At 41.5% G+C, this 16,548-nt stretch overlaps 1 protein-coding gene across 5 annotated transcripts in view; it reads right to left on the bottom strand.

The window, feature by feature from the left end:
• Positions 1-16,548, bottom strand: part of ARMC9 (armadillo repeat containing 9) — a 112,263-nt gene that overhangs the window by 65,295 nt on the left and 30,420 nt on the right. For 4 of the 5 annotated variants that reach the window (XM_073359128.2, XM_073359129.2, XM_073359130.2 and 1 more), the window contains exons 9-10: positions 15,118-15,216; positions 5,240-5,275 (exon numbers count right to left, since the gene is read on the bottom strand). In XM_073359128.2, the coding sequence (XP_073215229.1) occupies positions 5,240-5,275; positions 15,118-15,216 (135 nt within the window). The remainder of the gene's footprint in view (positions 1-5,239; positions 5,276-15,117; positions 15,217-16,548) is intronic. The other variant, XM_073359131.1, reaches the window with a different exon arrangement.

Here is a 16,548-nt window from a genome sequence, read left to right as displayed (position 1 = left end):
ATTTTGGAACAACATATTCTGGTATAAGGCCACCACAGTTCGTTTTTTTTAAAGTTGTGGCCATCTCTATGAATAAAGACAGAATTTACTGAGAACTCTGCAGTCTTCTTCAACAGGGCTTTATAACCAAAGAAAGAACTGCAGAGCAATCAATCATTTAAGTTATAATATTCCAATTTTAACTCCTGTGTTATTACTCAGAACTCCATAAAAATGCTGTTCCCTTAGCTACAAGGGACTTTGTCCCACGGTAAGTTGGGAGTGGCACACACACACACACCTTACAAAGTTCCTATAAGTAAGCCTGCCAAATCAAATATTCTGTAAATTTCACAATGTTTTTGTTTGTTTGCTTACTTTGATTCATTTGGTTTGGTATTGATCGGAGAGGTTCCAGTCTCAGGATATTTGCCTAGTTAGATACCTTTACATAAACTATTAAAAACTGGTTTTAGCTCTCTCCCTTTGACATCAAGGTCATTGAAACATCAAATAGTCCTGAGCTCATCTGGATCCTATAAAGTCGCCTATGGGTCTATCTAATTCAGGCATTCACCTACTCGTGATTAAGTTATGTACTTTGAATACGCTCTGGACAGTGGCACAATCCCATTTCCTCCACTGTCACGCCTGGATATAGTAGCCCTGAGAGCAGTACATCTGGGAGAGAGCAGCAACATTAGGCACATTGATTGACTGACACAATGAAGCTTCCTTTTCAGGAAGGTGGCCTTTTCAGGAGGAATGTCACAGAACAAGGGCTCAAGGACTCACAGATAATGAGGCATGTTAGCAATTCCTGTGGGTAAGTCTGACGACTGAGATATCTTTCACATCAACCCATCTCTAGCCATAATAAACCCCTTATGGTTCATGAACAGCACGATCTACATACAATAGCACAGCACAACATCCTCTACCGCAGCGGGCAAAAAAGAAGAGATCTGAAAGAAACTGATCCCATTAAAAATTTAGTAACAAATAAAATACTCACTGTAATCAAGGTTTCCACAAAACACTTTAAATATGGACTTTCACACTGGGAAAGCATTTAACATTTGATGCCCCTTTCCTTATGCATATAAAGTGACATGAGAATTTAGTATAAAACTGGAAAAGGTAACTGGATCTACTGATAGTATGTATGGATCCCAGCGTGGACTGCTTTCCATAATGCATTCAGTGGGACTAAAGGGGTACTGGAGCCCAATTTGGCACTAAAATTTTTGATCCCTTACAGTCTATTGAATCCTCTTTCTTGATTCTTATACTGAAGTCGTAATACTGAACTATTGGCAAAACAGTTATTTCTATGGCAACGGAGCAAACTCTGATATCATAAGCATAGGGATTTTGAATGTATCATGGGTCTAGCAGAAGGGGAAACTGGATTCTGGAGGAGAACTGGACTTATTTAAAAACAGATATCAGAAATAATTGTACGAGAAACAGCAAAAACATCAGGCCAAGTATTCTATAAATACGTTGCCCTTCCATTCAAGGATCTCAGAGCATCTTATAATAAACTAAGTCTCATAAAATCCCTGTGATGCTGGTAAGTAAATCCCCACTTTGCAGCTAGGGACACTGAGGTGCAGAGAGGTGAAAACAAAAACTGCCTGACTCACAGTCCCTATAACTTAAATTCTAGATCAGTGGTTTTCAACCTTTTTTCATTTGTGGACACCTAAAAAATTTCAAATGGAGATACAGACTCCTTTGGAAATCTTGGACATAGTCGGTAGACTTCTAGGGTCCGCGGACCTTAGGTTGAAAGCCACTATTCTAGACAATGCTTCCCCTCAGGTTTTCAAGTTTACCCAGGGTAATGTTGCTCTTTAGCTACAATTAGCTAACATTAAAAGGACTCGCCAGGCCATTTTAACAGCCATCTACTCACCCTGACACCATGCACCTGATCTTTCTTTGCATCGGACAGGCTCTGATATATTTTAACCTTTTAAATAATAGTATTTGCAGGCTGCCAGTTAAATGATTAAGAGGAACATACAGTATATAAATGTATCTGTGACATCATAAGGGCTCATTCTGTACAAAAGCCCACACAAAATATGCCTTGCGGCCAGCCAATTTTTCAACCCTACACAGCGAATGGAGAGACCAGGTATCTTTAAATAAGGAAATAAAAAACCAATAGCCCAAGCACAGCTCAATCTGGCAGGGTCATAGGCCTATGACGAATGTAGCTGTGTTAGGTCTTGCCAAAGCCGATCCAGTTGCCATATTCATCTAAGTAATTCTGTCACAATGCAAAGTAGCTACAGATGGCAGCCCTTCATTTCAGAAAGAAGCGAAGCATGAATGTGACCAGGGTTGAATAGAAAAGAAAAAAAAAAAGTTCAAAGGGAAATCAATGTTTATAAAAGAAAACAGACACGTCATTTGAGAGCCAAAAACCAAAGATGATGCAAATACTGCAGCTCTGCAGCCATCCAACTGGCTCGTCTACATTATTTTATGTAGTATAGCACACAGCTGAAAGTCAGATTCTCATCTCATTTACTAGGCTGAAAAGCCAGTGTAAAACTTGCAGGTTCTCTAAATTTACAGAGGTGTAACAGAGGTCAGAATTAAAAATGTAGGTGCCTGGTGAAGATGTAAATTACAAGAACAAAGTTCAGACTGATTCAGAGATGGGCAAACTACAGCACGCGGGCCACATCCAGCCCACAGCACCGTCCGGCCCGGCCCTTGAGCTCCCAGGTGGGGAGGTTAACCCCGGCCCCTCCCCTGCTGTCCCCCTTCCCCCACAGCCTCAGCACGCTGTGCCACCAGCGCAGGAGGGAGCTGCACTGCAGGGGCAGGGGAGAGTAGGAAGGGAGGCTCACCTGCAGCCTCAGGGGAGCAGGCGGGTGGTGTGGGTGGCAGGAGTGTGGCGAATGGGAGCAGAGGACTCCGGAGGAGCACCGGGCGGCCGCGCAGCTGGCCGGAGAGAAGCGGCACTTTGAAGGGGAAACTGTCGCTTCTCTCTGGCGGCACCTGCTCCTCCTGAGTCCTCCGCCCATGTTCGCAGGGCTGCATTCTGAAAGGGGCTTTAGAGGTGGGGTCCCGGGGGGCACTTAGGGGCAGGGGGTCCCAGGAGGGGGTGGTCAGGGGACGAGGAATGGGGGGGGGGGTTGGATGGGTCGGAGGTTCTGAAGGGGGCAGTCAGGGGTTGGGAAGTGGGAGGGGGCGGATAGGGTTAGGGATTGGGGAGGAACAGCCTTCCCTATCTGGCCCTCCATACAGTTTTGGAACTCCGATGTGGCCCTCAAGACAAAAAATTTGCCCGTCTCTGGGCTAATTTGTACAGCTCACTGGCACCCCGAAATATAAACAATATACCTACAGTTTGGATGCTGAACTTGTTCATTATTCACAATATGCTGGTGCCAGCTCATCTGAAGTAACTGGAACTAGGCCAATTTACATGATCTGAAGATCTGGCCCATGGTCAGTTCCTATAATACTACAGGTATTTTCATGTACTTGGTCTTATGCAAATTTCTCTTTTCTCATACAAAATACATCCTCTAAAATAGATCACTTATAAATGAATCAAAGTGCAGTGCAAGATTATCATGGTGCATTAGTGTGATCCGACTAAAAGGCGGCCTCAGGTACCAGCATATTAGAATGTATACAACACATGAGTAAAGAATGGAAATATTGTGTGGTAACAGTGAGAGAGAAAAAAAGAACCACCCCTATGACCTTAAAAAATGCCATCTAGCTGGAGGACAATGATGCTTTGTAGATAGCTTTGAAAATAAGTGGATTCTTTTTTAATTTGCATCTTTCCATCTATCTTAAACTAAGATCATCAACATAAAAAGCAGTACGTTTCTCCAAGGGTCCTTTCACTCCTGCTAATTCCTCACCTGAAATCAATCCTTCTTGTTAAAACCTCACAACTGACTGCTGCAGAAGTGAGTGGAATGTCAAACACCAAGTGAAGATCATGATAAACAACCATTCAAAGGATCAACAGAAATGAGTTGCTTAATGGAGACAGAAAAGGAGTACTAGTGGCACCTTAGAGACTAACCAATTTATTTGAGCATAAGCTTTCGTGAGCTACAGCTCACTTCATCGGATGCATCTAGTACTAGTAAGGTGCCACAAGTACTCCTTTTCTTTCTGCGAATACAGACTTACACGGCTGCTACTCTGAAACCTGTCATTAATGGAGATAATCTTTTAGTACAGGTGGGCCTGGCTTGTACTCAGTGGGTGAAGCTCAATGGAGGTAAACCAATGTTACATTTTGCCCCGTGCATTCAGGGACACTTTGGGGCAGTTTCCTAAAACAACAAGTTATCTACTAAGGGTGGGTTCTACAGGTTTCACTGTATTTTCAGAGGAGGAATACGTAAAAGCAGCAAATGGTGGAGAAAAAAAAATAGTGTTTTATGCAAACATCCTTAGTAAAGACAGGAATAGTGCAGGGGGAAAATACACACGATTTTCTAAACAGAACATTGCATGACATTTTAAAAGGAGGTGTCAGTAGCTCTTTATGGTTTGATTTCGTACTAAATTGTTTAGCAGACCAATATCCTTTCTCTGCAAAGAATGCACTGACTATGGGCAATATCAGATGCTTATGTTGAATGTTGTCAGAATACAAATGCCCATCTGGGGTGCAGAAGGCACAATCACCACTCCCTGAACTACTTTGTTTTTGTTTTTCTAAACGAAAATGATGTGGTATTTGATCATGTTTAGAGCACCAGATCTCAACTGGTGATAAAAAAAAAAATACAAGTATCTCTTCTGGGGAAAAGAACGTGAATCTCGGCCATGTTATCTTAATTAATTTATCGACTTACTGAACAGGGTGTTGCGGGGACTCGCTAATGTTTGCGCTGAACTTTGAAGATGCAATGTGTTATTCAAGTGCTAAGTATTAAGGCTCACAGCTCAAACAGACTTCTCCTACGCTTTATAAAGAAGCTGTGGTCGGGTAAGAGCTGTACTAAATGTAGCAGCCCTTGAGTCGAGGTGCTTTGTGTCAAATGCCTTGCACAGAAGGAGTTCCATTTGCTCTCCTTGCAAGGATTCCCCAAACCCTTGTATAGGTTTAAAAAAATAACTGTAATGTCCATAACAGTCAGTGACTTGGTATGAATGAAAACAGAGCAAGTGAAATTATCAAACAGGGGCAAGAAGAGAAATACAAAATGTGACAGGCTGCAGCAGGCAATGTGAAAGATATAAAGAAGATATAGAAACTTACATATCCGTCATCACAAGGGCTCAGAGAGTAATATCCCTTTATGGACAAACAGGCACACATTAAAATAAAGAAGATTAAAAAAATAAGTTAACAGGAATAACTCACAGAGAAAGCAAGTAAAAAACCCCAAAACAAATCAAATTAGTTGAAGACTACAGACTGTTGAGTGTGAAGAGCATAATGCAAATTCCTTCTCCTTCTCTAAATCTGCAATAAAGTTATTAGTACCTATGGCTGTGGGACTGAGAACGGAGTAGGCCTCTCGCTACCATTTGCATTGTTAAGCTTGCTACAGACACACCTGGTCTACACACACTTTTTGTGCAGGTATAATTAGTTTGGTTATGGATATGATTTTTTTAACCAATATATTTTTATACCAGTACAACCCCTAATGTGAATGCAGTAATACTGGTATAAAAAGTGCCTTCTGCCAATATTCCTTCCTGTACAGGAATAGCTATATGGGTATTAAACACCTTCACACTGGAATAACTGCATTCATACTAGGGGGATTGTATTGCTGTAGCTATAGTTAAAGCAAGAGATACCAGTGAGCCCATTCGTGACGGGATGACACCACAATGCATTCACTTGCACTGCTTGGGACTTCTCACAAGCGCAGCGTGACAACTGTGAAAAATAATACAGGGGGTGGGAGGGGCGGGATTTGTCTATAAGCAATTTCCTACTGAAGGCAGCTTCAGAGTTGAACTGAGGTGAGTTCCCAGAGGTAAAAGTCAGAGAATAGCTACACACAAACTGGAATCAAACTAACTAAAGCTATGTCTACACTTACAGAGATTTTGCGCTGTAAGTTTCACCGGTGATAGGGAACCGGTGAAAGAAAAGCGCTGGTTTGTGTACTCACTTCATTCCTCAGGCGTCAGAGAGCGTTTACACTGGCAGCACTTCCAGCGCTGATGAGAGCAGCGCTGTAGGGCAGCTATCCCACAGGTTTTTTCAAAACCCGCTGCTTTCCCCACCACATCTACAAGCAAAGGGAAAGGGAGTTTCAAACTTCCCGGGGCTTTCAGGGGGAGGGGCGGATGTCCATTTACTTGGCGTCAGAGCAGCGGAGATGCTTGCCAGAATGGTCACTTTTGGAACTGTGGGATATCCTCCAGAGGCCAAAAGGTGTTTACACAGGTAGAACGTGTCTTCACTTTCGCGACAGCGCAAAAAGAACAGTGGAAAGAAGTCTATGCCTCTCATGAAGGTGGTTTTCTTTTTGCGGTGAAACTTCTGAGTTTCACTGTAAAAAGTCATTAACAAGTGTAGACGCTCCCACGGTTTTAGCACAAAAAAAGGGACATTTTGCGCTTTAAATGGCAAGTGTAGACATAGCCTAAATTAATTGTAATTCCAACCTTCAGGGCATGTCTACACTTACTGGTAGATCGGCACTGCTGCAATCGATGCAGCGAATGTCCATTTAGCGGGTCTGGTGAAGACACACTTAATTGATGGGAGAACACTCTCCCATCGATTTGTGTATTCCACCTCCCTGAGAAGCACAAGGGAAGTCTCCCGTCGACACAGCACAGTGTAGCCACCACGGTAAGTGGATCTAACTACGTAGACTTCAGTTACGTTATTCACGTAACTGAAGTTGTGTAAGTGAGATCGATTTACTGAGGTAGTGTAGACCACCCCTAAGCTATTACAGTACAAATCTGCTTGTGCTCATTTCAAATTAAGAGTGTCCTTTTTCAATTTAACTTAAGTTGTTTTTAAATTTAAATAGGACATTCTGAATCCAAAATAAGAGTGTTCACAGACAGGCTGGCACCAATATAACTAATGATAAAAATGCAACCACTTGGTTTATTTTGGTTTTAGTTTGTGTGTAGAGGAGCCCTCAGTATTTAGTTACTCCTGCCTTAGGGTAACCAGATGTCCCAATTTTATAGGGACAGTCTGGATATTCAGGGCTTTGTCTTATATAGGACCTATTACTCCTCAGCCCCGGTCCCCATTTTTCACACTTGCTATCTTGTGCAGACAAATAAGTACATAGGAAAATGCTAAAATCTGCAAGTCCCTCATTTAAGTAGCATCCATACTGTACTATTCCTTCAATTTAAGTAAGGAGACAGGAATTTTGCTTCTCTCCATCATGATTGGGATTTGGGAAATAGCATTTCTTGTGTTTGCCTGTGAAACCAATACCTAGACCATTTGAGGGAGGAGAGAGGGAAATAAGATGTAGGAGTCCATGTTTCCTCTTCCCTCCAGAATTAAGACATTTTATTCAAACATGGAACATCTCCCCTACCCTCAGCGCAGAGGGTAGTTACACATGAAATGCACACCATACTCTGCATCATCAGCTGGAAAGCGTAACCTGTCTTTGTCTAGAATATAGAGCAGTTTTGTTTCTGCATTATCCAAGATCACATATGAGCATTTTTTTCTGCACAGGAGTGGGGAAGACAGGAAAAGGTCTATTTTGTCCTGGGACAAGTCTACTGGAGGCTATTAGTTGACATAATAGGTGTTTTTGTTTTTAAAATGACAGAAGTACACCCGCAGAAAATTTAATGAGTACATTCTGGAAAGCTAAAAACAAGAATTCTACTATTGTACCGCCTGGGTTTGCGCCAGTAACCTGCTGTAGAGAGCATTTTACAAACAAGAAAAGAACACTCGCTACAAAGTAGTTACTGTTTAATGACACGTTTACATGAGCAAGGAAGGTGTGCTTATTAAGGAAAGGAAGCAGTGGAAGACCACAAGAAAAGGGAACATACTATGCTAGGTTACACAGTAAAGAAAACAATCAAAACCCAAAATCCCAGAGGCTCAAGACAATAAATGACCTTTATGCAGTTATTAAATAAGCACATTAAGCAAAAGCTGACGTCTGACAAGAGTGTCAACATCAAAAAAAACCAAGGGTTTTTCCTCACAGACCTTTATGAGCTATGACAAAAGATATCTACCATTTGCCAAATGGACAAGTACAACATAAGTAGAATTATGGTTTAGTCCCCAAAAAGGTAAACAGAACGCAAGGGAACAGCAAATAGCCAATGGCAGAGAAAGAATGTAATACGCTTTTTTAGAATAAAAGACGAAGGACTTTACAATTTAATATAGATTCAACATGTGTTGTCAACTATTTGGATTCTTAGTCATAATGCAATCCCATTAAAAGGGCAATAACTGAGACACACCCAGGACTCTAGATACAACACGCTCCATCAAGGAAGTAATTTCTCTTCACTTTTATACTTAGAAGTTTCACTGACGGAGTATTTTGTATTTCATTGTTAATATTTTGTATTTTAGGTGCCTCATTGGCTTCTATGGGTTTGTGTTTCAACGTTAACATATTTTAAAATATGACCTGGAAAAAAAAAGTAACAATAAGGGCTCAATGCTCCAAACTGCCATGATAAAGTCCCTGTCTAGAATAAGATAAAAGGTGGTTTTAAAAAAAAGTTTTCAGTTTTGTCTAGACAAGGATAAAAGGGATATTGTAAGCATGCATTAGCTAACAAGTGCTAACGGAGCTGGAGGTGATAGACATATCTGTATAGCTCGAAATGAACTAGCACGTTACAAACAGCAAGAACCTTACAAACAGTGGCACAGGCTAGTCAGCTGAGTACTTACCTAGACTCTTGGCCAGGGTTGTACTCAGGGCAGCGGGTCTGTACTGCCATGTCATAGCTACACTACTACGTTTAGTGCACCAATTTGACCAAAACTAGCACCCAGGCATCTATCTAAAATGGAAATTACACTTCAGCTACAGTGTAGACATATCGTAAGGTCTTTTGAAAGTTGAGGCTTCTCCTTCAGCCTTGTCTTCACATGGAAAAAAACTGGATTAAAAAAATTTTTTTTACAATGTATTTACTAGCATGTGGCAAATAACGTGATTAAATCCTCAAGACAAAGCTATTACAATTCTAACTTGGTAGCTGGTCAATATAAATGCTAGGCTTCTCCTAGTTTTGTTGCATGAATTGCCTTGATTTTTAAGGGTTTTTTTATTTTCAAATAACTGGGAAGACCATTTTTCATCAGACTAATCTAGGATCAAAACAGAAGATAACCAGTGGTCTAAAATACAGTCAAGTGGGCTAAAATTTAGAGGCCAATCCTGCAGAGACTTAAGTATGAGAGTAATTTACTCATGCATAATCTTATTTGAGACTACTCATGCTTGAATCTTTGCAAGATTGGGTCCTTAGTGTGCAAATTAAAATACAGTCTTCATTTATAATTAAACATTTTAGTTAGAGAAACTTAGTTTTCTTCTGCCAAATAACTGTTGAGGGGACTATGGTCTGAAAAGCTTTAAAAACAAATGTATTTAAACTTGTAAAATTATTCCTTCAACTGAGAAAATGTTTTAAAGTGTTCATGAGGCTGACACCTTGAATGTCAAGTTTTAATCCAAAACAAATATTTACATCTGAATTATAAAGGATTAACAATATGTATTTATTATGCAAAGGCTATCAATCTCACAAACAGGAAGCATACCCCATACTGCAATGTAGAAAGTAGTACGGGGCAACGAGTTTTACTCAGCTGAAGACCATAAGCTTGATCCTGCAAGATGCTAAGCACACTGGTTCCAACCTAGCAAAACCCTTCAGCATATACCTAACTTTAAGCATGTCAATAGTCCTAATGAAGTTAAGGGGACTATTCATGTGCTTAAAGATAAGCATGTGCTTAGGAGCTGTGCTGGACTAGGTCAGAGTGTTCAGCACTTTGAAGGATCAAGCCCCACAGTGTCAAGTAGCCAGAAGCCTGTTAGCCATACCTTGCTTGCATTAAACAGATATGACTTCAGAGATGGCAACCAGGGGTACATCTACATTGCAATAAAAAAAAAACAAAAAAACCAGACACTGATTCTCAGAGCCTGGGTCAATTCACTTGGGCTCATGGGGCTCAGGCTAAAAACTGCAGGGTAGACGTTCAGGCATGGGCTGGAGCCCCCACACCCTTGCAAAGCTTCAGACCCCAAGCTCCATCCCAAACCCAAATGTCTACACCGCAAGTTTTAGCCCAACAGCACAAGTAAGCTGAACTGAGCCAACCATGGCTGTGCTTAGGGTCTTTATTGCAGTGTAGATATACCCTACCGGTCCTAGTCCATTATTCACAGAGGACTTTAGTATCGATGAAAGACAGTTGTTACCCAGGGAACACCTAATGCCCCAGTTTGATCCACGCTCTATATTAAAAAGATGAGAGCCTTATTATGGAACTCTCTGGGCAGCATTTGGCAGACAGGCCACAGCACAACCAGCCCTGGGGCGGGACTATATATATATTTTAAAGTCAAATACAATCATTTTTAAACTTACCCACCAGCTTACTGAACTTCAGAAAGTTAGGAATTTGATCATCTCTTTAAATGCTTCAAATCCATCTTTGCTTTTTCAGAACTGCCAGCACTCCTGCTTTGACTTCCCATTCTCAGATCCAGACCCCTTCGTCCACAGCATTGCCCTGGCCTAACTCTTACGCTTGTCGAGACATCCATGCCTGAATCCTGGAAGTCAGTCCAGTGGGAACATCTAGCTTTTAGGTTTACTCCTCTGCTTTGGACTCCTTTCAAATGGAAGGATAGGCTTCTAACCACACTATGATACATTAAGATGTGTATTCTTGTGTGATAACAGTACACTCAACAAGCTGACACACTCTGCCTTTGATTACAATTATATGACCACCCAGAGACCTCAGAATTTTGTATTCCACCACAACACTTTCCCAACCCATAAAATGACTCATTTAAAAATATCATGTTGCCTCTATATAACTCCATGGTATGCCCACCATACTTGAATACTTGTGCAGATGTGGTCACCCCATCTCAAAAAATATATTTTGAAATTGGAAAAGGTTCAGAAAAGGGCAACAAAAATGATTAGGGGTATGGAACAGCTTCCCTATAAGGAGAGATTAATAAGACTGGGACTTTTCAGCTTGGAAAAGAGACGGCTAAGGGGAGATATGATTGAGGTCTATAAAATCATGACTGTTGTAGAGAAAGTAGATAAGGAAGTGTTGTTTACTACTTCTCATAACACAAGAATTAGGGGTCACCAAATGAAATGAATAGGCAACAAACAAAAGGAAGTATTTCTTTACACAATGCACAGTCAACCTGTGGAACTCTTTGCCAGAGGACGCTGTGAAGGCCAAGACCATAACAGGGCTCAAAAAAGAACTAGATAAATTCATGGAGGATAGGTCCATCAATGGCTATTAGCCAGGATGGGCAGGGATGATATCCCTAGCCTCTGTTTGCCAGAAGCTGGGAATGAGTGACAGGGGATGGATCACTTGATGATTCCCTGTTCTGTTCATTCCCTCTGGGGCACCTGGCACTGGCCACTGTCGGAAGTCAGGATCCTGGGCTAGATGGACCCTTGGTCTGACCCAGTAGGGCCATTCTTACGTTCTTATGTCCAAACTGAGAGCAACGCTCAATGAGCGGGGAACAAAATAGAACAAACAAAGGAAATCCTTTTTTAAGAATGTACTCCAAGGTATACAGCCTTATTTCTTTTGTACAACAGAGAACTGTCGTCTACAGCATTAAGACTCAATTCTGCTCTGACACTTGAGTTCATTCATGTATGCTGTGTGAGTAACTTATTTGAGAAAAACACAAGGCACTGCAGTGTATTTGAGGGCAGGACTGAGCCCTTTGTGACAAAAGAGAGGTCAGAGAGAGCTTTATAAGTGGGGGAAGACAGTTACTGATGGTTTGTCTACATTTTGAGTTAGTGCATCCCAGTGGGGATGTAAATTCTAGTCAGCATCAGTGTGTCACACATTAACTGGCCCACGTGGACCTTGCTGGTGTGAACTATCTGGCACACTGATGTGGACTAAAACTGACACCCCAGAGGTGTGCACTAATACACCATGTAGAAAAGCCCCTAGAGTAGCTGGAGAGGCCATATTTTGGTCTCTCTGACTGGTTTAAAGTCAACAGTGAAGTGAGCTTCCAACACATACCCAGCACAGATGTTACAGGTTCAGATTCTGATGGCTGATTCTGGCCTATATCACTTGGGACACAGTGCCTCTAGCTTTATTCCAAAGCTTATGTGAAAAGCTGAAACTACTTAAGGACAGATAAAACATGTAGTTGCATAATAACCAGTTATTTGGAAATTTTGAAAGAAAGAGTGATAGGCTACCATAGTAGCTTTTGTTTCATGTTCTCTGTGTATATAAAATCTCCCCACTATATTTCCCACTGTATGCATCTGATGAAGTGAGCTGTAGCTCATGAAAGCTTATGCTCTAATAAATTTGTTAGTCTCTAAGGTGCCACAAGTCCTCCTTTTCTTTTCACAGCAGCCTTGTGACTAATCTGCACTGCCATGCTGGAGACCTGGATTTGATTTCTAGTCCTAGTCTTTTCTGCTTTCCGGGTCAGCAAAGATTGGGAGTGCTGCAGCATACCATAGAAATGGACAAGGAAGAAGTCCCTGACTTTGTGAAATGCCAAGTTATTTCAGCTTTATCTAAGAAAATGGACTGGGCTGGGCAGGTCAGGTTTTAATTTTTTTACATTACTATTCTTGTTTGAGTTTCTAACTATTCATTGTTCACACACCTAGAGTGGTTCTGGGAGGCTCACTGTATAAATTGGAAACAAACAAGAACTCTATCATTCAGAAGGATGAAAGGACTGAGTCAGAGGAGCTGCTTGCTATGTGGTTAAGATCTGCCGGGCAGACTCTAGTTAACCCTGTCCCCAAATCTTGGCTAACCTTGGTTGACAACGTGATAAGATCCCACCAACACTACAAATTTGAATCCTCTTGTAATCAGGCCAGGTGACAATTGTGTTGTAACTGGCTCTCTTATAGCTGTGGTCATAGTCACAGCTCAGGGACTAGAGAGTGAGGAGTAGAGCAGGAGGAAAGTAGTGGGATCCACCAGAGATACAGTGTTTTCACAGTGGAGAACCTTCAGTAGAACTGAACACAATATCATACACAGAATAAAAAAATATTGTAACAAACAAAAACAACATCTGTACAGTAGCCTCCCAAGTGTCCATATTGCCCTCGGGCATCATGGTGTCAGAACCAGGGTTTAAATCATCTAAAGAAGGGACAAAGAAAGGAATCATTTGCCTTTCAGGTTGGGTCTATGCTAGTCTTGCATGGCAAGTTACCCACTGTTGCACTGCTGTTCGTGGATCTGTGCCAACAGCAGTAACAAGGGAGCACAAATGTAGAAAAGACACCTGCATTTTATCACTGTCATCTAACCCAGCTCAGAGTAAGTCTACAATGACAGGATAGTAAATATTTGCCTGTTCACATTAGCACTCCCCACTGTTGCTACCACTAAATGAGCTGCACCAGGGGAACTATGGCAGTGGAAGATTTTTTTGAAAAAGGCTAGTGGAGGCACAGCGTTTTATATTGCAAGTCAGAGAAAGCAACCCTGACCACTATGGTACACTGAGCATGGTGATCTGTGAGGTGTACTCCATTCTCCTAAACAAAAACACAAAAAAGGGTATGGAACACGTAAACAATCCTCTCCTCTTTGTACAACCAACTAATCTATATATTGTCATTACAAAGATCAGCTGGAATGGCAAATGAAACAGATCAGCAAAAATTCTTGCTTCCTTTTGTTGTTCCTTTTACATATCACAAACTATCACTATACCGTGAGGAAGGCTTGGTGCAGTCATGGCCAAAAAAATGGGAAAAGTCATCATTTTAGTTTACGAAAGACAAAGTCATGGAACACAATATTTTAATTAATATTAACGTTGTCAAAAGAAACGAGAAAATTCAAGTACATAAAACAAATGTACAGTTAAAGTTTAAAGCCATTCAATAATATTTACACGTTAATTAAATACCTCACACTTCAGTGTCTTAGATATTTAGAGAGCCAACATTTCAATGGGAGGTACATGCCTAACCTTCTTCGGTGCTTTTATAAATTCCACTAGGCACCTATCTGCATCTTTAGGTGCCTAAATACCTCTGCAAATCTAGCCCTGACTCATCATAGAGAGGGACAGAAAGGGAAAACAGCACTGTAGCTCCAGTGCAGCCATCTGACAGAGTATGACTGAGAGAATGAGTTGGGAAAGAACCATCAGGCCTTCCAGGGAGTCCATCGACAGAAGCTAAGGTATTTACCCACAGAACCTGGATGCAGGCCTACAATGGAACTAAATGAGACAAAGTATGTCTGTAGATTCTTAACAGCAATGTGGTTCATCATGTATTATAAAATAAAGATGCCTCAGAAGCCTATATATGAGGCTGCAATTCCATCTCATGGAACTGGCAATATACCCATGGTCATTAGAAGCCCAAAATGTAATCATAACCTCATGTCAGCGTGGTGTACATTACTCCTTACATTTTACACACAGGGTCATAATCTTACGTCCCTGGTGCAATATACGTAGGCTTGACAGAATCTGATTTTTTTAAAGAATTCAGTGGATAATTTTGATATATATTTTTAAGCATTTTTAATTTTTTTAATCATTTTAATTAAATAATTGTCTGACCTACCCCATAAATTTAATGACAACAGACACTGAGATTCAAAAGTTAAAGTTTTATAACCAGTAAAACACAAACTGTCAACATCACATGTCAAAATATACAGAGTAAATATCCATAAACTGAACTCTACTAAGTTCTCAATCAGCATTTTTCTTATTTTGTCCATCTGCATATTCCTGTCATTGATGGAAATATTTTTCATTTGTGTGTGTATGTATGGCAAAATTGACATTTACCAATGAACAGCTCATCCTTCCAAGCCTAAATATACAGCTTAATGAGTATTGTATTTTAAGATGGCTACAGAGATAAGAGCAAATTGATTGTACTTACAGTTCCAGGCCTTGTGAAGTCAATACTATGTGCTATACTTTGTCTCATTTGATTGCTAAACAAACGAACACAGACACTTTGAAGATATTCTGGTGTGATCTAAAATAAAGAAACAAACCAAGCACATGAAATTACATAACATTTCCATTTGACTTCAGCCAGGTACTTGTACAGGAAGTCAATGTTTCCCAACCTATCAGTGGGTCACAGGAAAGTTCTAGATGGGTCTTGGACCCGGTGTGGAGGTGAGACCCTGCATGCGGAGGAGAGGGTAGGAAGGGGGAGCAAACCTGCCCCGTAATCACGCTGCAGCAGTGGCTTCTCTCCCCAGGGGCTGGGCCCAGTTCTGGATTTTGTGACCTGGCACATGGAGTCACAGCCCACCCACATTTGTCCCAGCCACCGTTCATGAAGGGGGATGGACAGGACAAACTTGAGTGGTGCTGCGACCCTTTGCACCAGATTGCAGCACCACTCACTCAAATTTGGACTCACTGCCCCTCCATGACGGCAAACCTGAATGGCACTGCGACTCTGTGCACCAGGTCACAATGCCCAGAGCAGGGAGCTGGGCCCAGCTACATGGGACTGGAGCTGTCTCTGCAAGGTGAGCGCAGGGTGGATTCACTCTCTACCACCCTACCCTGGGGCTTCCCCTCTGCACTCGGCTAGGATTAGGGTTGCAGTACCAAGGTGGCCGGTGTGGGTGGCTGGTGCCTCCTTGGTGGGGCACCAAGGAGCAGGAGGAAGCAAAGGATGCTGGCCTATGAATTTGGGGCCTCCTGACTAATTTGGATCCTGGTGGGGGGAGGAGGATGTCACAAAAAAAAAAATAAAAAAAAAAAAGACAAAATGGAGTTGGTGGGTCACCTTAGATTTGGGATAGCTCAGTGGTTTGAGCATTGGCCTGCTAAACTCAGGGTTGTGAGTTCAATCCTTGAGGGGGCCGTTTGGGAATCTGGGCCAAAAACTGGGGATTGGTCCTGCTTTGAGCAGCAGATTGGACTAGATGACCTCCTGAGGTCCCTTCCAACCCTGATATTCTATTAGTCTATACATGTTTTGGGAAACCACTGCAGTAAGTGGTTTTATAAGGAAGCGCCAAAAATGAAAATTCAACACATTAAAGTCTATGTACAAGTTTTCTTTTGTTAAAAGGGAAGTTAAACCAAGAATAAATACTAAAATGGCAATACTGCTGAGAATTATGTGGTAACAACTCACCATAATCCTGCCTAAACAAATGATAGAGCTCAAAGCATACACAGACAGCTATCCAGGAGAGAGAGTAAGCGCATGTCACGTACATATACATTTTTGTGCTTCATTTCATACAATTCTAATGTTGTTTACAGTGAGCTTTAGGGTTTTGGGAAAATAAAATCACAACAGCTCTGCCTCCCAGGGAAATGGCCATATGCTTCCTGGATA

The sequence above is a fragment of the Lepidochelys kempii genome, chromosome 9 (assembly GCF_965140285.1).
Source record: "Lepidochelys kempii isolate rLepKem1 chromosome 9, rLepKem1.hap1, whole genome shotgun sequence".
NCBI lineage: Eukaryota > Metazoa > Chordata > Testudines > Cheloniidae > Lepidochelys > Lepidochelys kempii.
The sequence above is the reverse complement of the archived record's forward strand: the minus strand, read 5'-3'. Positions and strand labels throughout refer to the sequence as shown.